General features: G+C 39.2%; 2 protein-coding genes across 8 annotated transcripts in view; one reads left to right on the top strand and one right to left on the bottom strand.

Annotated features, from left to right (window-relative positions):
- Positions 1 to 18625, bottom strand: part of LOC144649250 (uncharacterized) — a 28554-nt gene extending 9929 nt beyond the window's left edge. For 2 of the 7 annotated variants that reach the window (XM_078508709.1, XM_078508715.1), the window contains exons 1-2: positions 13386 to 13542; positions 5168 to 5579 (exon numbers count right to left, since the gene is read on the bottom strand). In XM_078508709.1, the coding sequence (XP_078364835.1) occupies positions 5168 to 5560 (393 nt within the window). In that variant the 5' untranslated portion in view covers positions 5561 to 5579; positions 13386 to 13542. Of the gene's footprint in view, positions 1 to 5167; positions 5580 to 7679; positions 7818 to 8838; positions 8860 to 13385; positions 13543 to 15161; positions 15265 to 16941; positions 17022 to 18501 lie in introns of those variants that run through there. The other 5 variants (XM_078508711.1, XM_078508713.1, XM_078508712.1 and 2 more) reach the window with 5 other exon arrangements.
- On the top strand, positions 7456 to 8997 carry LOC144648110 (uncharacterized). Its single transcript, XM_078507744.1, has one exon. It carries the CDS (start codon positions 7456 to 7458, stop codon positions 8995 to 8997), a length of 1542 nt encoding a protein of 513 aa, XP_078363870.1.
- Positions 18626 to 27025: the final 8400 nt, after the last annotated feature.

Below are 27025 nucleotides of genomic sequence, written 5' to 3'. Positions count from 1 at the left end.
TAAAGCTCGCCAAATTTGCTGTTTTTCAACCATTTTTCTGATGGAACTGTCGCTTTCCGCAGAAAAATTTTACGCTAAGCGGCACTTGCCGCACTCATTTCCCATATAAGGTCAAAGATAGGTATACGAGCTGATAACCGGGATTGAGTGAACCAATCAGAAAGCTAGAAATGCAATATCCGAGGTTGAGAATTTAATAATGTTAAATAATCCTCGAGACGAGGTCGAGGGGATTATTCAACAATAATCACTGAGCCTGAGGCAAATAATTGTTTTAGTTTTATTTTCAGAGGTGAATATCAAGAACTGCAAAATAACAATAGAAAACACGAAAACAACAAACACGAGTGCTCGCTTGCATACGTGTAAACCAGTTTAATTTATCGATTGAAATTGTAATTTACACTCAAGTTTTAGAAATAAAACGGAACAAAACAAACACTACAAAGAAGATAGATATCTGGTACCTTTGTTTAATCGTTGGTGACTTCTGAGAAATTGTGTGAATCCTCTCAAAATTACTAGCTCCGGTGAGAAGAGAACTAAACAATATTTTGCCAGTCGATATGACTGAGTACATAGCCGCGTGCGATCTCTAAAACCATCATGTTAACGATCAATCCTAATGCCTTGAACACCATCTCTTGAAAATATTTTCGGTTAACTTGTCGGTTATGTAAGCTCTTCAAAATTGATAAGAAAGCAAACAGCACGGCGAACCAAGTCTCTTACGCTGACGTTGAACAAGGGTGGGTCAAAAATTACAGTAGCGGATCCAGACCTTTAGGTAAGTGGGGGCCCCGATCATCCAGACCCTGGTATATATAAGAGGGGGCCCCGCTCTCAAAAATAATTTTTTTATCGGCCCTTGGAGCCTCAGTTTGGCTTTAAAATTAAGGTCTTCCCCCACCCCGGGCCCCTCTCCTAGATCCGCCAGAAAAAGAAAAGTTCAAGCTTTTCCCGACAAGTGTTACATGTAAGTCCAAAACGCTTTCAACTATTTCACTATTTGTACCACAAAAACGCCAGAAGCGAGCAAATACTCTGCAAAACGTCCATTAATCAAAAGCTGGCGGCCAGATGGAATGGACATTATTGTTTTAGGCTTCAAACTCCACGTTGATTTGAAAGCCATTTCAAGACGTCACCCTTTTTAGGGCTATAAAGAGGTGAATTTCCCTGCTGTCGCTTTGTTTTACTTCGACTTGATTCATTCAAGAATTTGATAGTCACTCGTTTAACTTGTTACCCATGAAATGATTTTAATTTTCAGTTAGCCCAATTAGGATAAAGTAGCGCGCCATTGCTTGTGTATATCAGGGAACTGGCTTCTTTTTCAGTGCTTTTAAAAAATCATATAATAAATCCTTAATTGGCCAGGCGTACTCGAACAAGATGGCAAGATATTGGCCTCGTTCTTTTTTACGTGTTTAGGAATCTCGACTTCGTCTCGCTCCATAAACACGCAGAAAAAGAACTTTGTCAATATCCCACCATCTTGGTAGATGGCCATATATATAACTCCAACTGAATTGCGGAATTCAAGGAAAAAAAAACATTCTCTGGTCAGCGGTCAACTTAAAAAAACACGTGACCTCGATGAGCTTCACACGGACGGATGTTCGCTCGTACTGTTACGTGACTACCAAATTTTCTCGGCTTGATGGGTTGCCAAATTTTCTTACCCATGGTGCTCCGCGGGCGCGTTTCGTGCGATTGGGCTCCGCTACAACTTAGACGAAAACTGTACGAAATAAACTGCACACCGTGGATCAGCTAAGATTTTGGCCTGGATTCCGACTCTGCCTCTCCGTCCCTCTGCTTCCCGGACTTGGTCGGTATGTTGGCGTTATTATCATCGTTCCAAGGTATATTGTATTATCAGCATTATGTTTAAAGTTACCTTCGTGTAAAAAAGCAATGATAGGTAACGCATTTAAAAATAGGCGAAAAAAAAAACCCAACTAAATAGTCCGTTGCAGTAAACTATATATATATATATCTACCTTGATTTGATAAAAGGTGTCTTCCGAATTTTGACACAACACTATAGTTCTGAGCCATATTTCGGCAGAGAACGTTGAATGAGGGATAGTTTTAGCTCGAGGTGAACGTTGATTACTCTAATTTATGTCTTTTCGAACCAAGAAGACTGCATTTACGGCATTTTGTTCAAATTATGAATTCTACAATTTAATTAACTTGTTTACAACATGAAATAATATCAACTGAAAAACCAACTTAAAAAGTGCTAGAGCGAGAGCTGAACTGAAGCTTTCTAAATCCATGCATGGTCTAAAATGAACTATCAACAGGCGTTCTACATCGACGTTCGCTTCATTTTCAAGGAATTGGGGAATAAATAACTAAACAATTCATGACTCAGCGAGACAATTCGATATGTTTCATGTCAGTTCACGGCCGGAAACCACGCATATCGAATTGCTTCTCGCTGACAAATCACAAAACGCGCTGATCGCCAAATGAGCCAAAACGGCAAAATAATCATCAAATGAAGAGAATTCTACTCACATAAGGGTTTCAAGAAATTCCCTTTCGACCATCAGCTGCGCTCTTTGCAACCTTTCCATCTTATTCAATACTGGTAATACCCCGGATGTGAAGAATCGTTAAAAAGCGAACCAATACCCTCGGACATTACAACAGAATTTTTCCAAGTCTCCAGCCAAGGAAGAGTTCAAGCCCAATATCGCCATGACCGCCTTCAAATCAGCCCTAAAGTCTAGTTCCGAGTCCTAGTTGATGTGGCTGAAGACCTTTGCTGTCTAAAGGAAGCACAACGTTATTTGTACCAAGCAAAACATACCGAGTCAAGAGTTCAACCCGTTAAAGCTTTGTTCTAAGGTACAATAACAGCCGACGCAAAACTTGCAAATCGTTAGACTTCCACCTTCATAGGACTTAATGATGTCCTCTGGCAAACTTCCTTTAGACAGCAGAATGGAAAGCTATAGATCACAACTGTTCTACTAGTAAGCGCGCGCAACTAGAATTCAAATGAAAGAGAGGGGTTGGAGTTAGAGACTGGGCTAGACTAACCACAAGTAAATCTAGGGGGAGGGAGACGGGGGGGGGGGGGAGACAGGGAGGGAGAAAAAAAAGTAAGATTGCATTCACTACATTAGACAGGGCGACATTTCATTGGAAGAAAGCCGAACAATTCTCCGTATCCTCAAAAAAAAAAAAAAAATGAAACCCCATACATTCCTTAACAGCCCGATAGCCACCTTTTATCAAATCAAGGTAGATATATATATATATGTCTGAATTTATCAAAACCGGGTCAAAGAAAAGTGACGTCAGTATTCTTGAACAAGTACGTTATTGCGCGAATTGGCTTAAAACGCCACTAGAAAGGAAAAAAGAAGAAGAAATACAGCGCTGCAAGGTGAAGAAGAGAGAGGAGAAGAGAAAAAAAGACTGACATTCACTTTAGTTTTTATATCATCGAGTTTGGAGAAAAACGCGTTTACAGCGATTTCGCTTAAAACGGTGAAAATTTCCTTGACCTGGTTTTGATAAATTCAGACATATATATATACAACAGATAAGTTTTGAGTAATATGGATCCGGATTTGAACGGAAACATTAGCGGATCGATAAAAAGGGCTATTGAAACAACTCGGAACGCCGGATTTGCGTACCCCTATTATTCTGCCCCAGCCTGGGATTTCGGCTGCTGTTTGGCAAATTATTCTACGTCGGCATAAAATTTCTCCTCTCTATTTTTAGGGATTTTCCGAAGCTATAAAATTAGAGTACCGAGTGGCCCGTATTTATACTACTGAGAGCAATCACTATGTAGATGCATAAATTGTCTGTTACCCGTCATTATTATTCACCAAACTGTCACGATGCCTATAAATGGTCAGTCAGTATTAGGCGATATTCCGCGCGATTATATACACAGACGGATTCAACCACGTTTGTTGTTTAAGGACGGTGCCTCCTATTGCTACTGCGCACTTGTTCTGCGCATCACGCAATGCATCGATCACACTGGGCGCGCGCGCTTTTAATTAATTTGCTCGCTCAAAATGACGAATTCAACTACGCGAGCAAGCGCGCGACTAAAAATCAAGAAAGTTTAATTTCTCTGCGACGAAATCCAGTTTATACACATATCCTAAGCCAGGAACAGCGGAAAAGCAACATATCAGTAACCATTGACCGATAACCACTGAAAATGGCTCACATTAACAGTTAAAAACAAATCGCTAAGCGCTAAAACGTTACCCGCAAACTGCTAACCGTGACAAATGGCGTAGTGCACGCGCGAGATGCAAATATTCAACTCGCTAGGGAGGGGATAGGAAAAATGTAACAGACCCCAAAAGCGATTTCATAGAACCTGAAAACAACTGGTATAACTTTTAAAAACGCGTGGTGACCCCTAATTTTTATTTTATAAAATGTAAGTGGTAAGTCTATATAGCACATGTTTAATTCTTCATTAAGTGAAAAAAAAATTTAAGCCGATTTTCTGGCCGTGCAAGTGAGAGCTGGTAGAGTCAAAAATGGCTCAAACGCAATTATTTTGTTAATAAAAACGTGAATCACGCAGTTCCGAAGACATTATTTGTTAGTTATTGTAAAGATTGTTATATTTAATGTTGATTTTGTTCACGAAAAACCAATTTCAAATGGAATTTGCAAGGAAATTGTATTTAGTTTTACTTTATTTTAAAATGCCACGTCAGCACTTTTTTCCAGATTTCAAACCTAATTATCTCGAAAATTTGCGTGGCTACCCCCAATTTCCTTTTTGAATTTCAGTAGCCCTTGGTAACATCTACATTTCTTGCATAGTCATCGGCCGGGCAAAAATACTTTGTTATTAGTAGGCACCGTCCTTAAGACGCACTTATAAGCAGTCCGTCTTGACAAGTAATCCGTCTTGTGCCAGTCTTAATACTGAAACGCATATCAGCCGCATTTCCCTTCACTAAGGCACGACAAACGTTAATAATTATATTCACAAGCTACACTTAGGATATCCTGAGAAAAGAGTCCTTTCGGCCTTTTTAAAAAAGAGAACTCTGCTCGCAGTTTACATTTGGGACACCATTCTTGTTGTTTGCGGTTTAAGGCCTCGTTAACTTCATCTTGTTAGTTTACATAACGCTAACGCAATATGGCTACTTACCATATTCTCGATTTCTTTTAACAAATTATCGACCTCCTCCAGTTGCGCTGTGATCTCGTCAACGTAGCCTTTAATCTCATAACCTTTTGGTTGTATTGATTCCGGAAAGGTCTCAATCCCCATGTTCTCGACTATTTTTTTCAAGCCAGCAGCGTTGGTGTTCTCTTTAAGGTAGTCGCCGTACACCACAGCTGTACACGTATTTTTCACGGCCACCGCGCCCTGATTTTCATTACTTTGCTGTTCTGTATCGGCGATCTGATTAGCAGCTTCTAAGTGGTGCTCAATCTCACTCACGTTGTTAAGTTTTTCTTCGAATTTCTCGGAATAAATGTCATTATTTTTTGCGAGCACTTTTGTAGTGTTTACTATGCCTTCAACTGAGGCTTCCATGGTTTCTGGTTACTCGCACCTGTAACAAAGATGGATGATTAGAACCCTACAATAAAATTGAACACTATTAAAACATTTCGGTTTGTTAGTTTTGTGTCTCGAAACAGCTTTTTCGGACCATACTTAACATTTCCAATCATGACTTTTTAGTAATTAAATCTTACCTTGAACGGAATGATATGAAAATAATTAACAATTATTCACCGAAGTGGAGGTGAATTTCGCGGCTCGGTAAATATCCACTACAATCACCGACGCTGAGGTAAATAATAATTTTAGTCAGGAGCCATAATCGGCTCCTGTTTTAGTATTTACCGTACCCAAATTCGCAAGTTGTTCCGAACTGAAATGTTATGTTAATTTTGTGCAAGGCGCATTTTGTATTTACCGCGTGGTCCTAGTGATGAGTTTATGACATGTTGAAAAAGATACGTGTAGTTCGAACACGTTGCGTTTACGTTTTTATGGAATAAATCGTTCATTTTCATGGTCCTTCGAGTTGGAGATTGGATTTGGAGAAACAGTATCGACGATTGGTCGAGCAAAAGAAGTGTTTGATCCGTTTATTGCTGCGAAGAAGTTGGTTTTCGCATATCGGCGATTTGGCGCCAAAACACGTGTATTGCATCAGCTCCTTGATCGAGTGGAACTTCTGTGAATGTGCAGAAACTGTGTTGTTGCGATTATTTTAGGTCAGTGAAATTTATGGTGTTTCAAAATGTCGAAAGAATTAGAAGCTATCAAGAAAAAGAGAAAATTCCTGAGAAAATCTGTCACAGACACGTTGAAGTTAATCGACGAAGCCTTGTCACAACAAGATAATAATGCACGAGTTCAAGTGTTGAAAGATAACGTCGCTTGTAAGTGGAATGACTTGCAGGAAGTGCAAGCCACGATGTGCACAATGTTAGAGGATGAAGAGATCCGCATAGCCAGAAATTCCGAACCACGACCGAACCGCGACCCCCCACGAAGCGTGACAATTGTGTTTGCATGTGCTCTCAGGTTTCTAAAAGAAAAATATATAGATATCGTATTTCAGTCGATCGCTGCAAAGACCGAGGTGCTTGAATTTCACTGTTCCGATAAAAATTTCTTCAGTTGTGATGATAGTTTTGAATTGGAAAGAGTTTTGTAGCTTAGCGAAGTAAAATTCTTTCGGCTTTTTCCACTTGAAAATTTTACGAATGCTAACAAGGATCCGCCATACTAACCTTTGTATATTATGTCTTGTTTATGCAAACCACTGATCTTTGCTTTGGGTTGCTCTCTCTTGCTTAAGATTAGAATCTCCATTCCAATGCAGAACTTGAAGACCACATCCAATACTTTAGTTTTCGATAATTTTTGGTTCTCTTCGAGTTGAATTCATTGCGGTTTTTTGCTTTTTAAAACTCCCGAAATCTCGCAAAAATTGTCCGTCTTGACTGCACACTTTCAAAATCGCTCGGATGAAACTCTTGACGAACGCGAGCGCTTTTCTTCACCGTTTTCATCACAAAATCTAGCCACCATTTTGAAAAATAGTTCAAGCTGTTCTCCAGGCTCTTTTCGGCGTTTTTAGGGAAGAGTTTAATAGAGCCTGGGACTTGAATTCCCCTGAGGGTTTTCGTGCTGCGTGACATATCGGTCACGGTTCGAAAATGATTTTCGATCTGATTTACGGCGGCTCAAAACCGCTTGGAAAGGCTTCTCATTGTACGAAATCGGACCGGAGAAAACAGAAACGTATCAGTAGAGTTTCTACAGAGCTTATTTCAGGGAAATCTTCTTAGACAAGTGATAATATTTGCCAGATAATCTTTATTTTCTCGGCTGAAAGTTGGCTTGTCAGCGCCGGCGCTGGCGTGACTTGTTTTCTTGACAGCCGTGAGCCAATCAGCGCATTGGATATAATGACGTATGTCACGCCTACTATGGTTCGGAATTTCTGGCTATTCGATACGGAATGTGCGAGTCATAATGACTACGAAGCGCGTGTAATTGAAAGCATGGCGAAAATGACAAGTTATTTGGCAAGTAAACATGTTCCCGAAGTGCAATTGTTAGGAAGCAATCCACCCGCATCCCAGTCGTCCTCTCAAGTACAAGTTAAGCTACCCAAGATCAATCTACCAACCTTTGACGGAAATGTTTTGAACTGGCAACCCTATTATCAGTCGATAAAAGTTTCGGTAGTTGACAATCCGTCGTTGGCAGATGTCCAAAAATTAGAGTATTTGATGAGATCGCTAAAGGGTTCGGCTGCTGAAGCGGTGAAAGGTTTTGCAGTGGTACAAGCGAATTACAAGCCAGTTTTGGAAACCCTGAAAGAAAGATTCGGGCATGCAAGGTTAATACTTGATGCGCATGTAAGATCCTTGATTCATTTGCCACGTTTGACCTCTGATGATGCAACCTCCATGCGTAAATTCTACGATGAAGTGATAGGTCACGTTCGCTCTGTTGAGTCCATGGGTGAAAAGTTTAATTCTGAAATTTTGGCTCCAGTTCTTGTGCCTCCTTCTCTTGATTCGAAAGCTTCGTCAAAGGAAAATCCTGGAAATCGTGAAGGTCGATTCAAGTTTAACCGGTCACAAAAATCATCCATCTTTGCATTATGTGCAAAGACGCAAGAAAGCAAGTGTGTCATTTGCTACAAAAACCATGGTTTGAAGTCATGTGTCACTTTTCTGTCATTGCCTGTGAAAGAAAGATTCAGAAAAGCAACGTCTAAAGGCCTATGTTTCCGATGCCTTGAATCTGGTCATAGAGCTGAAGTGTGCCAGAAACCTCCATGCAAGCATTGCCAAGGCAGACATCACAGTCTCCTGCATCAGGATTCAGCTCGTCCTCCCTTGGAAGAAGTCAAAGTGGAATCACCCCCTGAATTACCACCCTCGTCGTCAGGTCCTGCTGTGTCGTCCCCAGTTGTGGCAAATTCTGTTGCAGTGAGCTCAGGTGGAAAGGTGATTCTGCAGACCGTGCCAGCTATTTTGTGTGGATCAAATGATAACCGTTGTTCAAAAGTTGTAAGATGTTTCTTTGATGCTGGTTCTCAGACATCATTTGTTCGGCAGAGTGTAATTGATGAGCTTGGTCTTGATGGAAAGCGTGTTAAAATTGCTGTTTCTGGATTTGGTGGAGAGGCCACCAAGAGCACTTTGCGGAAGAGAATTGCGTTAACTGTGGCACCTATTGACAAATCAGGACAGCCTCAATGTATTGAGGCACTTACTGCACCAGTAATATGCCGGCCAGCTGAAGCTGTGGATATTCATCCATCAAGATGGTCTCACCTTCGAAACATAGTATTTCCTGAAGAATTCCCTAGAGAGGAACAGGAGATTGATGTGCTTATTGGCTTGGATTTCTATTATTCCTTTGTGACAAGAGACATTGTAAGAGGGGGTTCCAGTGAGCCAGTTGCCGGGATAATTCTTCGCGCGTGTTCGTAAATTAAATTTGAAGTTACTGGCATAAAATGTATAAATTCTGGACCCAAACAGTGCTATTTGACCAAAATTAGATCAAATTAGTTTTATCTGTAGGTTGGAAAATTTTTCTTTGAGCAACAGCTAATTAATTCGAAATTTTCGTAGAAATAATTATCTTAACTCACGAAACAACAAATATAATTTCAATTTGGCGGTCAAAGACTGTTGAATTTCGATTGAATTCCGCTATAAATGTACTTACTAAAGTTCTAAGAGCTTGCACATCAAAATAAAATGGGTTTGAAGACAGCTAGCCTTGATTGTTTAGTAAAAAGTCAATCATTTGGAGCTACATGGTTTTCCCACGCTGTGACACGCTTCAATGACGCTGTCTCAACTCGGGTAGAAGGGCTGTGAATTCGGCATGTAAAGGCGGGCTATGTTTCATCCCTTCTAGTCGGGTAACTCGGTTAGCCGGGGCACCCTCCTAGGAAACAATTACCTTTTATCTTTATTAGGAAGATGGGACCCAGGTGGTTGTTGAAGTAACAGTTTCAACGCTTCTGAGCAAATCGCCTTCGGTGTGCGTTTTCACTTTTGTCGACTCGGTATGCAAAAAATACACCAGGCACGTGATCAAATGTATTCTAGTGATGTGACACACAATTTTTCCACGAATCAGCTGAAGCGCAATCAATGAATTTTCTAGAAAAAAAAGTGGTAACGGGGAACCAGGAACGACCGGGAACCGGGAACGGAAGTCTGGGAACGAGTGTACAGCGGTAATCCATATAAGAGTTCAAAATGGCGGACGAAAACACAGAAACGGAGTAAAATGTAGCCTACTGATGCAGGTAAATGCTTAGTGTTACCAGTCCAGATTATCCCAATATATTAGGACAGGGCCATCTGGCCTTTCAGCCAATAGGAAGGTCCGAAGCCGCCTTTTGGTTCACCGATCGTGGCGGACGAACGAAGACATTTGCGAACTTGTGGACGTGCCGAGGTGTATAAGAAGAATTCGAATGTTTATTTCTTTCTAGAAGGAATCTTTCAAGCAAGGCCAGTGTTCGAATCCACATTTACACACAACGCAACGCAAAGGACGGCTGTGGGAGCAATGAGCTTGTACGCTGATCAATAGCTTCGAAATAGCTCATTTCGAAATTCAAATTATGTTTTATTGAAATGCAGTCGAATAGTAGGGAAAGTCATAATATGCTGTATTTTCCACTACAGTTGCGGAATTGGTTTCATTTGACAGGATGGAACCTATGCGTTGCATAACATTAGCAGATATATATTGGCTTGGTTTGTTATCCGATAGATCATACGTTCGTAAATTGTTGCGTGCTAGTCATATTTATGCATTGTCCCACTCTCGTTAACAAAGTTCCCAAGTACATCTATCTCTTGACTTAAAAACAATTTTTTTTTCTGGCATTTGTAGGTTGTTAGATAGTAATATGAATGGTGACTTTTATTTTGCTGTTGAACCAAACAATTTTTGTAGGCAACACTGAATATTTGTAGCATTTCCAAAATACTATTCAGTATAATACAGTGTACATCATTGTCCCTGAAAATCACTTTTTCTTCGTACACATGGTATTGCATAAAAGGAAAAATAATTTAACATGTGCTATTAAAGCTGTACTGTAAATTATAATTGTAATTCTCTAGGAGTGTATAATTACACTGATTTACCTTTTTGCAACATCCACCGAGTGTTAGGATGGACATTGAAATAAAGACAACCTTGCAATGTTGTGAATATTGATTTTCTGTATATGTCATTCCCCAACTGCATGCATTCATTCCGAATTCATATCATTGCGAAAAAAATAAAACTGGTTGCGTGCCATAAATAACAAACTGCTTACAAATTATGTGTTGTGCTGTCCTACTGATTGTGCTGAAATATAACAGCATACAATAAAAAACTGGTGAACAGCCATCACCAAATAGTTATTTTCTTTTCATAAATGGAACAAATCTGAAACTTTATAAATGTAACAATCGGGGGAAAATATTTACAACTCCAGGAAAATATTAATGATTCTTCACCTACCTTGCAACTCGTCCCAAAATTCCGCCTAAACAGCACCTTCGTGACTCCTCTATAGCGAACAAAAACACAGGACAAGTCGACTTGCTCAGACCGAATTCGAACACTAGTTCCCAGTCCCTTTTCTGTGTTTACGTCCGCTATTTTGAACTCTTTTACGGATTACCGCTGTACACTCGTTCCCAGACTCCGGTTCCCGGTTCCCGGTCGTTCCCGGTTCCCGGCTCCCCGTTACCACTTTTAGTAGCATCCGAAAAGAACAGTACTATTACAGCGTGGCGTGACTTTGATAAAGATCAAATAACTCTTGCATAATGCGTTTGTCAGAGTGTCTGATGGGTTCTGATGAATGCTAAGTGCAATGATATTTTAATTTCAAAAATAAAATGATAAGTTCTAGCCTTTTGCTAAACTTGACTCTCTCTCTCTTCAGTTAAAGTTCGTTTGCTTGTTTTCCGATATTTTACTTCCGTCCAACCAACCCTCTGCTCTGGGTCAGCTCACGCCACCAGCGAACAAAATGGAAAGTTCCAAAGGGGTTTTTCCCTGTTTTAAAATTTCAATTTTCAAATCACTGAAAAATCCCCTTGGAAACCAGTATTAGCAGCAAGCAGCGACAATTCCGAGACGCAGCCGTCGTTTTGTGCAGCAGTGACAATTCCGAGAAACAGCCGTCGTTTTGTTCAGCTTTAGTTTAGTATCGGCCTGGTTAGACTTTCTCCTGGCATTGAAGGCAGTTCCAAAGGGTTTCTTCCTGCTTTAAAATTCCAAAGGGGAAACCCCGCATTGGAAACCAAATCAATACTAATCGAAATTCCATTTTCTGCATAAATAGGCCCATGCATTAAAAAGAAATTTCAAAAATTAAATGATAAGTTCTAGCCACTTGCTCAATAACCTTGACTCTCTCTCTCTCTCTCTCTCCCTCTCTCTCCCTCCCTCTTCAGTTGAAGTTCGTTTGTTTGTTTTCCCGATATTTTACTTCCGCTCGCCCAACCATCTGCCCTGGGTCAGCTCACGCCACCAGCGAATAACATGGAAAAGTCCAAAGGGGTACCGGTTTTTCCCTGTTTTAAAATTTTCATTTTCGAATTTCAAAACAGGGAAAAATCCCTTTGGAAACTAGATCATTACTAAGAATGTTAAAAACATTATTTTAAGTATAAGCAGGCATGATTACATCTAGTTTCGAATATATCAAGAAGGGGCAATTCCGAGAAACAGCCGTCGTTTTGTTTACCTTTAAGTTTACAAATATCGGCCTGGTTAGACTTTCAACTAGAACTGGAGGAAATTTATCGACCTAGCTACTTAATGCTTCCTTGCTTTCTTTATTTTTCCCAAAATGCGTCTCTACTACGCGTTACTTCAGAATAAAGCATAAATAGTTGATGAATAATAACGGAACGAAAAGCTAAATATTAAAAAACCGGTTGAGAGAATTTCTAAGAAACGCCAGACTAAATACAAAGCGGCAAACGGATCAATTTTTTTCGCTCAGTCTTTCAAACTCAGTTGATGGCCAGCTTGATACTCTGTTAGGGACTGAAAAAGATTTCAAGAACAAATTTGCATTCGTTGGTCAATGGAGAAACATATCAGGCGCGTGCGGTACTTGCTGGTTTAGTATTTTCATCTCTCGCTAAACAAGTTACGGTATTGAATCTATTTCATTTCTCAGAAACGCGATCGTCATTTCGGCTAATGTTTTTGAGTCAAATAAACGAGTGGTCCTGACATGGGATTGATTGAAAACTCTTCAGTCTGTTGACTCTGATTACCTTCCTTCCTTTCCAGAAAAGGTTTTAGGATTACAACACTAAACAACATAAACTAAACGAGCTTTACGGAGCAATATTCAGCTTCTGGGAAGTGTGATTACAACCGTACTTGTAAACAAGCTTTGATACCTTACCAATAGTTTCAGTTCCTACCAGGAGTTTCCAAGATAAGTTGGCTCGGGACTGACAGCAAGAAATGTGCTTTCTAGACTTTCAATATTTTTCGAGATATGTTCGCTTCCCTTTTGCTGAAAAGGTTTTGCGATGTGTGTAACATAAAGGAATGAAGACCCCGTACTTTGAAGTGTGCAAAACAGACCCGAACTACTTCAAGATGATAAGGACAATTTTAAAATTTCAATTTTCAAAACAGGGAAAAATCCTTTTGGAAACCGAGATCATCAGTACTTTAGAATGTTAAAAAAGACGTTCTTAAATGTATTAGCATTACTCATTTGTCTCTGCTAAGTTGCTTGCTCGGAAGTACCGAGCAATAGTAAAGCTTACGAAATGCATAAAAGCACATACTGAGTCACTTTACAATGTTAGGAAACAATTACCTTTTTTTATCTGATGAAGATATGAAGACCCAAGCGGTTGTTAAACAACTTTTAGAGCTTCTAATTCAATACAGGTTATTTGTATTGGAGTGAGCAAAAACGCTTTGGTGCGCGTTTTTACTTTTGCTATAAATCCACACGGCACGTGATCAAATGTATTTTAGTGATGTGACAAACAATTTTTCCACGAATCAGCTAGGAGCAATCAATGAATTTTCTAGAAAAGAATAATACAGCGTGGCGTGACTTTGATAAAGATCAAATAACTCTTGCATAATGCGTTTGTCAGGGTGTCTGATGGACTCTTAAATGAATGCTTATTGCAATAATATTTTAATTTCAAAAATAAAATGATAAATTCTAGCCTCTTGCTAAACTTGACTCTCTCTTTTTCTCTCTTCAGTTCGTATGCTTGTTTTCCCGATATTTTACTTCCGCTCACCCAACCATTTGCCCTGGGACAGCTCACGTTACCAGCGAATAACATGGAAAGTTCCAAAGGGATTTTTCCCTGTTTTAAGATTTCAATTTTCAAATCAGGGAAAAATCCATTTGGAAACCAGATCAGTACTAAAAATGTTAAAAAACATTCTTAAAAGTATTAGCATGCATGATTACATCTGGTTTCGAATATACTTATATCAAGAAGGAGATTCCAAGAAACAGTCGTCGTTATATGTTTAGCTTTTAGTATCGGCCTGGTTAGACTTTCAACAGACATTGGAGGAAATCTATCGACCTAGCTACTAAATGCTTCCTTGCTTCCTTTATTTTCCAAAAATGCGTCTCTACTACACGTTACTTCAGAATAAAGCATAAATGGTTGATGAATAATAACAGAACGAAAAGCTAAATATTAAAAAACCGGTTGAGAGAATTTCTAAGAAACGCCAGACTAAATACAAAGCGGCAAACGGATCAATTTTTTTCGCTCAGTCTTTCAGACTCAGTTGATGGCCAGCTTGATACTCTGTTAGGGACTGAAAAAGATTTCAAGAACAAATTTGTATTCGTTGGTCAATGGAGAAACATATCAGGCGCGTGCGGTACTTGCTGGTTTAGTATTTTCATCTCTCGCTAAACAAGTTACGGTATTGAATCTATTTCATTTCTCAGAAACGCGATCGTCATTTCAGCTAATGTTTTTGAGTCAAATAAACGAGTGGTCCTGACATGGGATTGATTGAAAACTCTTCAGTCTGTTGACTCTGATTACCTTCCTTCCTTTCCAGAAAAGGTTTTAGGATTACAACACTAAACAACATAAACTAAACGAGCTTTACGGAGCAATATTCAGCTTCTGGGAAGTGTGATTACAACCGTACTTGTAAACAAGCTTTGATACCTTACCAATAGTTTCAGTTCCTACCAGGAGTTTCCAAGATAAGTTGGCTCGGGACTGACAGCAAGAAATGTGCTTTCTAGACTTTCAATATTTTTCGAGATATGTTTGCTTCCCTTTTGCTGAAAAGGTTTTGCGATGTGTGTAACATAAAGGAATGAAGACCCCGTACTTTGAAGTGTGCAAAACAGACCCGAACTACTTCAAGATGATAAGGACAATTTTAAAATTTCAATTTTCAAAACAGGGAAAAATCCTTTTGGAAACCGAGATCATCAGTACTTTAGAATGTTAAAAAAGACGTTCTTAAATGTATTAGCATTACTCATTTGTCTCTGCTAAGTTGCTTGCTCGGAAGTACCGAGCAATAGTAAAGCTTACGAAATGCATAAAAGCACATACTGAGTCACTTTACAATGTTAGGAAACAATTACCTTTTTTTATCTGATGAAGATATGAAGACCCAAGCGGTTGTTAAACAACTTTTAGAGCTTCTAATTCAACACAGGTTATTTGTATTGGAGTGAGCAAAAACGCTTTGGTGCGCGTTTTTACTTTTGCTATAAATCCACACGGCACGTGATCAAATGTATTTTAGTGATGTGACAAACAATTTTTCCACGAATCAGCTAGGAGCAATCAATGAATTTTCTAGAAAAGAATAATACAGCGTGGCGTGACTTTGATAAAGATCAAATAACTCTTGCATAATGCGTTTGTCAGGGTGTCTGATGGACTCTTAAATGAATGCTTATTGCAATAATATTTTAATTTCAAAAATAAAATGATAAATTCTAGCCTCTTGCTAAACTTGACTCTCTCTTTTTCTCTCTTCAGTTCGTATGCTTGTTTTCCCGATATTTTACTTCCGCTCACCCAACCATTTGCCCCGGGACAGCTCACGTTACCAGCGAATAACATGGAAAGTTCCAAAGGGATTTTTCCCTGTTTTAAGATTTCAATTTTCAAATCAGGGAAAAATCCATTTGGAAACCAGATCAGTACTAAAAATGTTAAAAAACATTCTTAAAAGTATTAGCATGCATGATTACATCTGGTTTCGAATATACTTATATCAAGAAGGAGATTCCAAGAAACAGTCGTCGTTATATGTTTAGCTTTTAGTATCGGCCTGGTTAGACTTTCAACAGACATTGGAGGAAATCTATCGACCTAGCTACTAAATGCTTCCTTGCTTCCTTTATTTTCCAAAAATGCGTCTCTACTACACGTTACTTCAGAATAAAGCATAAATGGTTGATGAATAATAACAGAACGAAAAGCTAAATATTAAAAAACCGGTTGAGAGAATTTCTAAGAAACGCCAGACTAAATACAAAGCGGCAAACGGATCAATTTTTTTCGCTCAGTCTTTCAGACTCAGTTGATGGCCAGCTTGATACTCTGTTAGGGACTGAAAAAGATTTCAAGAACAAATTTGTATTCGTTGGTCAATGGAGAAACATATCAGGCGCGTGCGGTACTTGCTGGTTTAGTATTTTCATCTCTCGCTAAACAAGTTACGGTATTGAATCTATTTCATTTCTCAGAAACGCGATCGTCATTTCAGCTAATGTTTTTGAGTCAAATAAACGAGTGGTCCTGACATGGGATTGATTGAAAACTCTTCAGTCTGTTGACTCTGATTACCTTCCTTCCTTTCCAGAAAAGGTTTTAGGATTACAACACTAAACTGACATAAACTAAACGAGCTTTACGGAGCAATATTCAGCTTCTGGGAAGTGTGATTACAACCGTACTTGTAAACAAGCTTTGATACCTTACCAATAGTTTCAGTTCCTACCAGGAGTTTCCAAGATAAGTTGGCTCGGGACTGACAGCAAGAAATGTGCTTTCTAGACTTTCAATATTTTTCGAGATATGTTCGCTTCCCTTTTGCTGAAAAGGTTTTGCGATGTGTGTAACATAAAGGAATGAAGACCCCGTACTTTGAAGTGTGCAAAACAGACCCGAACTACTTCAAGATGATAAGGACAATTTTAAAATTTCAATTTTCAAAACAGGGAAAAATCCTTTTGGAAACCGAGATCATCAGTACTTTAGAATGTTAAAAAAGACGTTCTTAAATGTATTAGCATTACTCATTTGTCTCTGCTAAGTTGCTTGCTCGGAAGTACCGAGCAATAGTAAAGCTTACGAAATATGTCATAAAAGCACATACTGAGTCACTTTACAATGTTAGGAAACAATTACCTTTTTTTATCTGATGAAGATATGAAGACCCAAGCGGTTGTTAAACAACTTTGAGAGCTTCTAATTCAATACAGGTTATTTGTATTGGAGTGAGCAAAAACGCTTTGGTGCGCGTTTTTACTTTTGCTATAAATCCACACGGCACGTGATCAAATGTATTTTAGTGATGTGACAAACAATTTTTCCACGAATCAGCTAGGAGCAATCAATGAATTTTCTAGAAAAGAATAATACAGCGTGGCGTGACTTTGATAAAGATCAAATAACTCTTGCATAATGCGTTTGTCAGGGTGTCTGATGGACTCTAATGAATGCTTATTGCAATAATATTTTAATTTCAAAAATAAAATGATAAATTCTAGCCTCTTGCTAAACTTGACTCTCTCTTTTTCTCTCTTCAGTTCGTATGCTTGTTTTCCCGATATTTTACTTCCGCTCACCCAACCATTTGCCCCGGGACAGCTCACGTTACCAGCGAATAACATGGAAAGTTCCAAAGGGATTTTTCCCTGTTTTAAGATTTCAATTTTCAAATCAGGGAAAAATCCCTTTGGAAACCAGATCAGTACTAAAAATGTTAAAAAACATTCTTAAAAGTATTAGCATGCATGATTACATTTGGTTTCGAATATACTTATATCAAGAAGGAGATTTCAAGAAACAGTCGTCGCTATATGTTTAGCTTTTAGTATCGGCCTGGTTAGACTTTCAACTGACATTGGAGGAAATCTATCGACCTAGCTACTAAATGCTTCCTTGCTTCCTTTATTTTCCAAAAATGCGTCTCTACTACGCGTTACTTCAGAATAAAGCATAAATGGTTGATGAATAATAACAGAACGAAAAGCTAAATAAGAACCGGTTGAGAGGATTTCTAAGAAAAGCCAGACTAAATACAAAGCAGCAAAGTACGGATCAATTTTTTTCGCTCAGTCTTTCAGACTCAGTAGATGGCCAGCTTGATACTCTGTTTCGACTCTGTTAGGGACTGAAGAAGATTTCAAGAACAAATTTGCATTCGTTGGTCAATGGAGAAACATATCAGCGCGCGCGGTACTTGCTGGTTTAGTATTTTCATCTCTCGCTAAACAAGTTACGGTATTGAATCTATTTCATTTCTCAGAAACGCGATCGTCATTTCGGCTAATGTTTTTGCGTCAAATAAACGAGTGGTCCTGACATTGACTCTGATTACCTTCGATCCTTTCCACAAAAGGTTTTAAACTTACAACACTAAACAAAATAAAATTAAACGAGCTTTACGGAGCATTATTCAGCTTCTGGGAAGTACTGTGCATACAACCTTAGATACCTTATCAGTTGGCTCGGGACGGAGAGCAAGTAATGTGCTTTCTGAACTTTGGATATTTTTTTCAGATATTTTCGCTTCCCTTTTGCTAAAAAGGTTTTGCGATATGTGTAACATAAAGGACTTTTACGGGGATTTAAAAAACCCGTACTTTGAAGTGTGCAAAACAACCAATTTAGCTTATTCCAAGAAATCCGGGCACGAACAAAAACAAAGATCACTCTCAAATTTAACATTCAGCAATCACTTACCTTATTTAGGGCTGCAAATGTAACTGGAAGGTTTCTTTCAAACGCTTCTAAACGCTTCTAGCGAAAGAGTCCACAAAGTAAGGTCTAAATATGCTTACCGAGGTTCTTCCCTGCGGGCAACTGATCGAACACTAAAATGCTTAGGTCAAGAGGTTTCACTTTCCATCTCAGTAATTTATGCATACCGCTAAGTTAGGCTCATTGGAACTTGATGAACTTCCAAGAAAAACAGTTGTCTCTAGCGCTTAGGAAGCGGTCTTTAGTTATTTGGGGGGAGGGGGGGGGGCAAATTTGTGGGGAGGGCTAAAATTTTTTGGGCTCCCATTTGGGGAGGGCAAAATGTTTTTGGACCCACGATAAGGGGAGGGTCACAATTTTTTGGTCTCTAATTTGGGGCGGGTTGCAAATTTCTGGGCTGCAATTTGGGAGGGGGTCACAATTTTAGAGCCCACTTGTTCAAAAATTTACCGGCCCTCCCCCCCCCCCCCCCCCCAGTAATTAATGATCGCTCCCTTATAGGAATAGGCCTTCTGATTTCTCAACTTACATAGTCATTGGGTACCGGTTGTTCGAAGTACTATTAGGTAATCCAGTAGTATTATTTTACTCTTTAAAGCCCACCAATTAATTTTCGCGCGCGCCCATTGGACAAAATGCATCCCTGGTAAAAAAAAAAAAAAAAAACAGACGACGGGTATCAGACAATAATTTATACTCCGCCCGATTTGATATCCCCGCCCTATTTTATAGACAAGTACAAAACAAACAAACAAAGTCACCTTTTCTGGTCTTACTTTTTATCAAATCACAGTGTTAAAAACAGCGCAAGCCAATCGACTTGCATTTACAGTTTCAACCGGAGTTACGCCGGGTTTATCACTGTAGGTTTTCGTATTGGTTGGCTATTAAATGGGTTGCAGAAATCAATCAGGGGGTTAAAAAAATAAATAAACCCCTTTATGACATGGCTTGCTGGTTTATTAATCGGGCGTGGCCGATTTATAGTTTACCCTTTGGTCGTCCTAGAGCGTAGTCTCCTGGCGCGGCCAAAAAGACGGGGATAGCTTGGGGTTGCTACAAAACCGCTACGGGTGACGCATACCGCAATGGTTTTCATTTTAGTTTTGACAGGAAATCGTTGCAGGCACACTTGGTCGACTTTTGGGTTAATGTGTAATCAGGTTGTGTTTTTTTGCTTCGGCGGAAGGACAGAGAAAAAAGCTTACGGGGCAAAGTACAGTATGGGGCCCAGTTCTCGGCCACTTTTGACGTAAACTTGTATTTCTTACCTCAGAAGAACCGCAGGAACTTGAAATTTCTCCCAGAGCTAGCTACATTATTCAGCTTTTTGGTGTAAAGCTATCGACCGGTCAAAAATTAATTTGCCCGAGCAATAATAAAAATAAAAGCTCCATTTGTGGGCCCAGTTCTCGGCCACCTTGGCCCAGTTCTCGGCCACTTTTGACGTAAACTTGTATTTCTTACCTCAGAAGAACCGCAGGAACTTGAAATTTCTCCCAGAGCTAGCTACATTATTCAGCTTTTTGGTGTAAAGCTATCGATCGGTCAAAAATTAATTTGCCCGAGCAATAATAAAAATAAAAGCTCCATTTGTGGGCCCAGTTCTCGGCCACCTTGGCCCAGTTCTCGGCCACTAAAAAGCTTGTGCGTAATTATCTGTAAAAAAATGCTCAATTAATTTTCACAGTCATAAAATCACTCTGTAAACCTATTTATACTATATCGATCCCAAATTATTTTTATGATGCTTTGTTTTACTTTAGAAAAGAAGGATTTTAACGCGCCTAGTTGCCTATGTGCAGGTTCTGGCAAAACCGCATTGTGTGACCCGTGCATTTAGATGGTTTATTTTGCAGTGAAAAGGTCTTGAAAGTTTAGGTGTTGTAGAAATAACAGACAAGACAAGAGTCAGCTCAAAACTTAGAGATAAGATTGAACTTTATTTTTAAAACATTTATTTCTTTCATTCTGGCAGCAGCAGATGAAATTATATTAAAAACCAAGCGCTAAGCTGTGATAGCGAGCAGGGTGGCCGAGAACTGGCAAATACGCAAACGTCGCAAGAAAACATTTCGAAGTAAATTAAGACCAAAAAATACAACGGTTCAACGAAAAGTTAACTAAAGCAGAAAGCTGAATTATTCTACGTTTCACATGCCAAAAATTAGCTCGTATGGTGGGGGCCTTTGGATAAAATACGAATTTATCTACATCCATGAATTTGGAGCCGTAAACAAACAACCAATTTTTTTTGGGAATGCAAATTCACCTACCTCCGCGTAAACTCGACGTGTGAGCTTTCTATATCGAATTGAACGATCAAACTCAAGATACTTAAAGCACATGAATCAGTCTATCGTTTGAAGGAAATACCTTTTTCTTTTGATTCAACTGGAGTGTGAGAAAACGCGTTAAACACAAAGTGGCCGAGAACTGGACCCGGCCGAGAACTGGGCCCCATACTGTACTGATATTCACCATTGTGAAATTGCACTTACTTTGACAAGTTAAAGTTATTTTTGTAAATGAAAAAGGTAACGTCATTGATGTCACGCAGTGTTTTTTTTAGCAAACTAGATGGTTTGCTGGTTTCTGACTATGAATGGGGGTGTGATCTTGCGGTATATTTTTTGAGCCTGACTCCGCCGTAAAACTTTTTTTTTATTTAGCAAGAACTGTGTCGATTTTCATTTCTGAACAATTGGTCGTCAAGTCGTTTGTCACAAAGAGTAGAATGTTTGTACAGCATGTTTTGGAATTATTTTAGATTTGGTTAGTAAGACGCTTCTGAAGACCTGAGCACACATTGGGAATGTACAGTATTAATAGGAACTTGAATGGAATTTTTCACAAGTTGGATAAAGGTATCAACTGAAAAAAAAAATGGAATTTAAAATGAGAACTTGGATTTTGTTGTAATTAAATTTTATCGCGGATTGGATGCATAATATCACGGCTTTGAAAGTCTTCAAATAATTAGAAAGGTTCCTTTCTTCCTTTTGATCTTATTGTTATTTTCATGTATTGATTATTCGAAAGTGGTTTTCGTTGATACGAAAAAAAAAACGGGTTTTCTCTGAATTGCTTGAAGTATTTTTAGACGTGATAATATTGGCTTAATCAAATTACATTGTGCACGAAATATTTGTTATTCTTTTGTCTTGAAACTTTGAGGAAATTGAAATTTTTGTTTGACAGTAGTGTATGAAAGGCATTTTATAGAACTGAATAAAAAATAAGAAACATTGATAAAGGTTATTTCAAAGATTTATTTTGCCTGATTTTGAAGGGTTTCAGGAGTTTTAAAGAGTGCTGGTAAACGGCTGTATGTTGTTTGTGATTACGGATCTTATTTAGTTTCGAACGCTCTAATTTTTGAAAGGTTAAAACAGGTTAAAACCGGGCGGTTTCATGAGTTTTTTGGGTAGAAAGGTACGGTGGTGGTAAAAAAAAAAATGTTTAGAAAGGAATGACTGTAGTAGCACGTAAGTCGGAGGTTTGCGTGAGTCACGGGGTATAGTATGCGTGAGCTGGATTTCCGGCGTCATAACGGCATGTTTTGTTTACTGAAAGATACACTCGACGTTTAGTTAGCTTAGTCGGCTTGGGAAACTATTTTAAAAATGAATGTTGTAATAGTTAATTAATAGTAATCTAGAATTAACCCACTCTCGATTGGAGTCTGTTCTGGATTCGCGCTACCTTTTCGCCGCGAAGGAATTTTGTAAAATTTCGCTAGTGGAAAGAGGTACTGTAAGAACAGTATCAATAACTCAAAAGGAGGAACTTCTTTGTAGCTCTGAATTAAGACGTATGATAAAATTTTAGAATAAGAAACTTTCGATATATGGTTTTCATATTGTTTTTGTCAATTTCCTTTTGTGGCAGATTTTCTGAGAATCAGCTTTTCTTTCGTGTGATGACAGACACAGGACAGAACGAGAGGTGGATGAGAAAGATGCCGAAGATGAATAGGCACCGAAAAACGACAAGAACCGTCAAGGACTTATCTTTAGAGGGCGGGGAGTTTTGGCATACTGTATTTCGAGGACTGGACTGGACTAGTAAAACGCGGACTAGTAAAACGCGGACTTGTAAAACGCGGACTAGTATAACGCGGACTTGTAAAACGCGGACTAGTATAACGCGGACTAGTAAAACGCGGACTTGTAAAACGCGGACTAGTAAAACGCGGACTCAGGTAAAACGCGGCTTGTAAAAGGCGGACTAGTAAAACGCGGACTTGTAAAACGAGGACTAGTAAAACGCGGACTTGTAAAACGCGGACTTGTAAAACAAGGGCTTGTTAAGCACGGACTTGTAGAACGCGGACTTGTAAAACAAGCGCTTGTAAATCGGATAAAACTAAACGGTTTAGCGAGCGAAACAATTTGTGTTTGAAGCTCTTGTGTGTTTCTTCGACGGCATATTTCTAGCTTTTTTGAGCACTCTATGGTCTGTTTTAGCGTGGAGATGTTTTTGCAGTATAGCACATGTTCGTTCTGCAAACCCCTACTAAAACAACGGGATTGATGCTATGAGTTGTGTGCATATGTTTCTTTCTTTCCACTACTTGACGTCTGTTGAGTGCAGTCGTTTGTATTGCTCGCACGAGGTAGAACGGGGCCCGTCCAGAAATCAACAGTCAATGGTAAATAAAGGTGACGGGCCTACACGACTCCTACGTTCGTGACATTAGAATATTTGCCGTTAAATGTTTAAATTCGGTCTTTCGACCTTATTTGCTTCTCACTTCTTTCTGAGGGTACTGTTTTAATTTGGGGGCAGTATGTGGTAAATAAAGGTGACGGGCCTACACGACTCCTACGTTCGTGACATTAGAACATTTGCCGTTATATGTTCAAATTCGGTCTTTCGACCTTATTTGCTTCTGACTTCTTTCTGAGGTTACTGTTTTTTTGAGACATTATGTATTGAAGAGAGCCGTAAGATGATTGTGGCCAAGGAATTCGAAGTGTCTAGAGGCGTTTTACAAGTCCGCGTTTTACTAGTCCGCGTTTTACTAGTCCAGTCCAGTCTACAAGTTAAAGACACATCAAGACCACCCCACTGTGAATTGCCATAGCACAGACAAAATTATAGTCAATATCTTATGTGTTTTTAAGAGAATTACATAAGAACCAAGGCATGTCTTGTCTTGCCTTACATTGACATGCAATAATTTGGAAATACTAAGCTCGTAACAGTTTAAGACAGAATCCATCAGGAATTTGAGTAACATTAATTTTAGTTACGCAAAAATTGAGCACCAGAACACCCCTCTGTAACAGACCTGGTGAAACCCGACCTGGTGGGTTATTTTGCCCTCCCTGGTGGAAATTTGACCTCCCTGGTCCCTGGTGAATACCGGTATCTGAAAAATCCCTGGTCAATTTTATTTCTCCCTGGTGAAGAATTTTGTTTACCTGGTCAGGAAAAATCAACCAAAATCTTTCTGCTGGCTTTAATAAACAGAAGAAAACGACGCGCGGCAAAAAGATAATTTAATAATTGACTATAACTTGATGTAAATACGGTATAGCAAAAGGTAATTGTTAACTTTTTTCTATTGTTTTTGTCGCGTGTTCCGTTGTCAAGCACATCACTGAAGAGACAAGACAGATCTGTTTCCTTTTCTGTATGTAATACGAGCTTGTGAATGATTCAGAGCGATTTGAACAGCGCGCGCGGCCCAAAACAAATGTGTGGAAGTACCGTATTTATTCGATTAAGCGCCCTGGGCGCTTATTAAATTTTTGGACCTTGAGAGTGGGCGCTTATTCGAGGTGGGCGCTTATTCGAGGCTGGGCGCTTATTAAATTTTCGCGATTTTCAACAAAAAGAAGTCTATTTTTGTAACAAAACAAAGCAAAATTTTGACTGTTCATTGAAAGTCTTTGAAAAATAGTAAGAAAACTCGGTCATGAGGGAAGTCTTCTTAGTAGAACTTAGTCACTTTCAATAATCAATACTCCTCTTGTGCACTTAAGTTTCTTGAAGGGTGAGGGGTGGGCGCTTATTCGAGGCTGGGCGCTTATTAACTTTTCCTACCTTCAGGGTGGGCGCTTATTCGAGGTTGGGCGCTTAATCGAATAAATACGGTATTTTTGACCCGGCTTTCTACAGCGTTTTATCGAATAACTACGCAGAGGATAATCAGCTTGACCGAAATAATTCTTGGTGAGTATTAAACGGCCTTTTTTCGTCGATTTAGTAGCCTTGAGCAGTTTGAGAGGCGTTTGATGTAAAAAATATCGTGTTGTAAAAACTTTGCAGCCCGCCAGCACAATGTGATGTAAAAAATACGCAAGTTATTCAAATACATTCAAGATCATTCAAGTGGCGTATGACGGTAAATTTTAATTAAGCTGCCTTAAATTGTAAGTACTGTCTAAATATTACTTTGTGTAGCTTTCGCCTGCATGAAACTATTGATGCCGATGACTGCAGTCATTAAAACGTATTTGTAATTGCTCGCTTAATCCGAAAAAAGAGACAATTTATTCGACCTGTAAAAGATATAAGCAAACGGTTTTCTATTTTGACGTCTGTATGCTATAACCTACTGAAAATGGATCAACGAATAAGGGCCGGCATTTTTAACATTTTGCAATTTTAATGGTAAACGGACCGTTTAAATTTAGGCGCGCCCGCGCGAGACAACCTCTGGATCTGTCTCTTGGTGTTAGGCTAGGCTCTTTTGATAATAAATATTTATGTCATTTACCTTCTGGAAAAGTAATTAAACTTGTAGTCAGATTAGCAGGGCTTGAGAGACGTTCAAACTAGGGACTAGGGAGTCGAGAAAATGATCCCGCGAAACGTTCTCCCAATTTGTTTTTGAAACATATCGAATATCTGTCTGAATATCCTTCAACACGCGGTTTAGGAATTTAAGTCGTAAATGTATGTTTTGGTGGTGTAATCCGTCAAGCGCAAGGTTGGTTGCCTGGTGAAGCGCGTTCCCCTTCCAAAAATAAGGAGCTTTGATTTTAACTGAAAAGGACTAGAAATAATCGTGTTTTTTAAGTTTACTTTAAGCTGCCTAGTTGCCTATGAAACTCCCTTCAAAACGCACAAAATGTGATTTCGGCCTGTCTAATTTTCAAAATTTCCCGGGGAGGCATGCCCCCTGGACCCCCAGTAGTAGTTTACATCTTCGGCATTCACACGGTTGCATCTTTCAGATCTTTGGCGCTCTGAAGAACCGTCGTTTTAAATCCTGCCTACAGGCCTGCTAAGAACTGTAAAAGTAACATGAATCTAAAGGAATCATTTTAAGGCGACAACGTCAGTCCATCGCCTTATATCATAAGGCGGTCGGCGGAATTTGTTCTTCTATTCGTCATCGCTTCTGCATGCATTGCGTGCCGTGTATGATCTCTGATGGACAAAAACGTGCGAGAATTTCAGAGGATTTCAGGAATATAACACGACTGCTTCAAGTCCAAGTGCAAACTGACAGTGTCAATAGTATGATCATACTCATAGGCTCATTGTGACAATGATTTGCTAAATTTACCCATTGCGGATCTAGTGGCTGTAATGCACTGTTCGATACAAAGAACGCTCGGGGATCGCAAAACGGCCCGTTTGCCGTATAACGCGAAAGCCTAAAAGGACTTGTTATAAGAGAAATTAAGTCCGATGCCTTTAAATTCGATTCTGTTTTTCCTTTGCCACTTTTCTCCGTCTAAGAGCAGGATACAAAGAGTATATTACTTCAGTTGTTTACGTACAATGCGAAAAAACGACGGTGTCATCTACAGCCGTTAGGCGACATCGGTGCGGAAAATTGTGCACGATTACCCCGCTAAGTTTATTGCATACAAAAAGTAAGTAATCAACCTGGTGGATTTTTTACTTCCCTGGTCGATTTTGGTTGAAAACCTGGTGGAAAATCAGGTGTCACCAGGTCTGTTACAGAGGGGTGTACCAGAATAATGTAAATCCTTGTGTTCTTTCATACCTTGTTAAAGGCTTGACATGTGATAACACCAACATAACACCAACAACAGTTCTTTATCAGTGGGGATTGAAGAAAAAAATGGAAACATCATCACACAGTTGACCCCCATGCAAAAACACTCCAGGATGTCACGGGACTGTTTGGTGTCCGTCTGCCAATTTCTAACTTCAAATTCCAATGTTAAATTCACATTAAATTTTCAATATTTCTTAGTTGTCTAAATTTTAATAATTCTTTTAAAAAAACTATCACCTGCCAAACATCCCCAAAAATCACTCAAAAAATTACAAAATACCGCAATACATAGATGCATGGGATGAGTGAAGTTTCCTTGGATTCCTTGAAACACCAACAAGATATTTCCGTTTAAGGTGGCTGATAATGGGTTTCAGTATTTCCCAGTCCTTATACTTTGGTTCAGGACTAAAAGCCTTCATCAATTGCTATTACAGTAATGGTATGAAACAAATGTTCAATCATTCATCAACAAGTTGTGATCATTTTCTTGACAATAGTAGTTCCCCGGCGGTAAAC

This window comes from Oculina patagonica, chromosome 4 (genome assembly GCF_052425735.1).
Source record: "Oculina patagonica isolate OP01 chromosome 4, crgOcupat, whole genome shotgun sequence".
NCBI classification, from domain to species: domain Eukaryota; kingdom Metazoa; phylum Cnidaria; class Anthozoa; order Scleractinia; family Oculinidae; genus Oculina; species Oculina patagonica.
The sequence above is the reverse complement of the archived record's forward strand: the minus strand, read 5'-3'. Positions and strand labels throughout refer to the sequence as shown.

What these genes read in the sequence shown, in the direction of transcription:
- LOC144648110 (XM_078507744.1), top strand. Translation starts at nt 7,456, where the DNA reads ATGACGTATGTCACGCCTACTATGGTTCGGAATTTCTGGCTATTCGAT.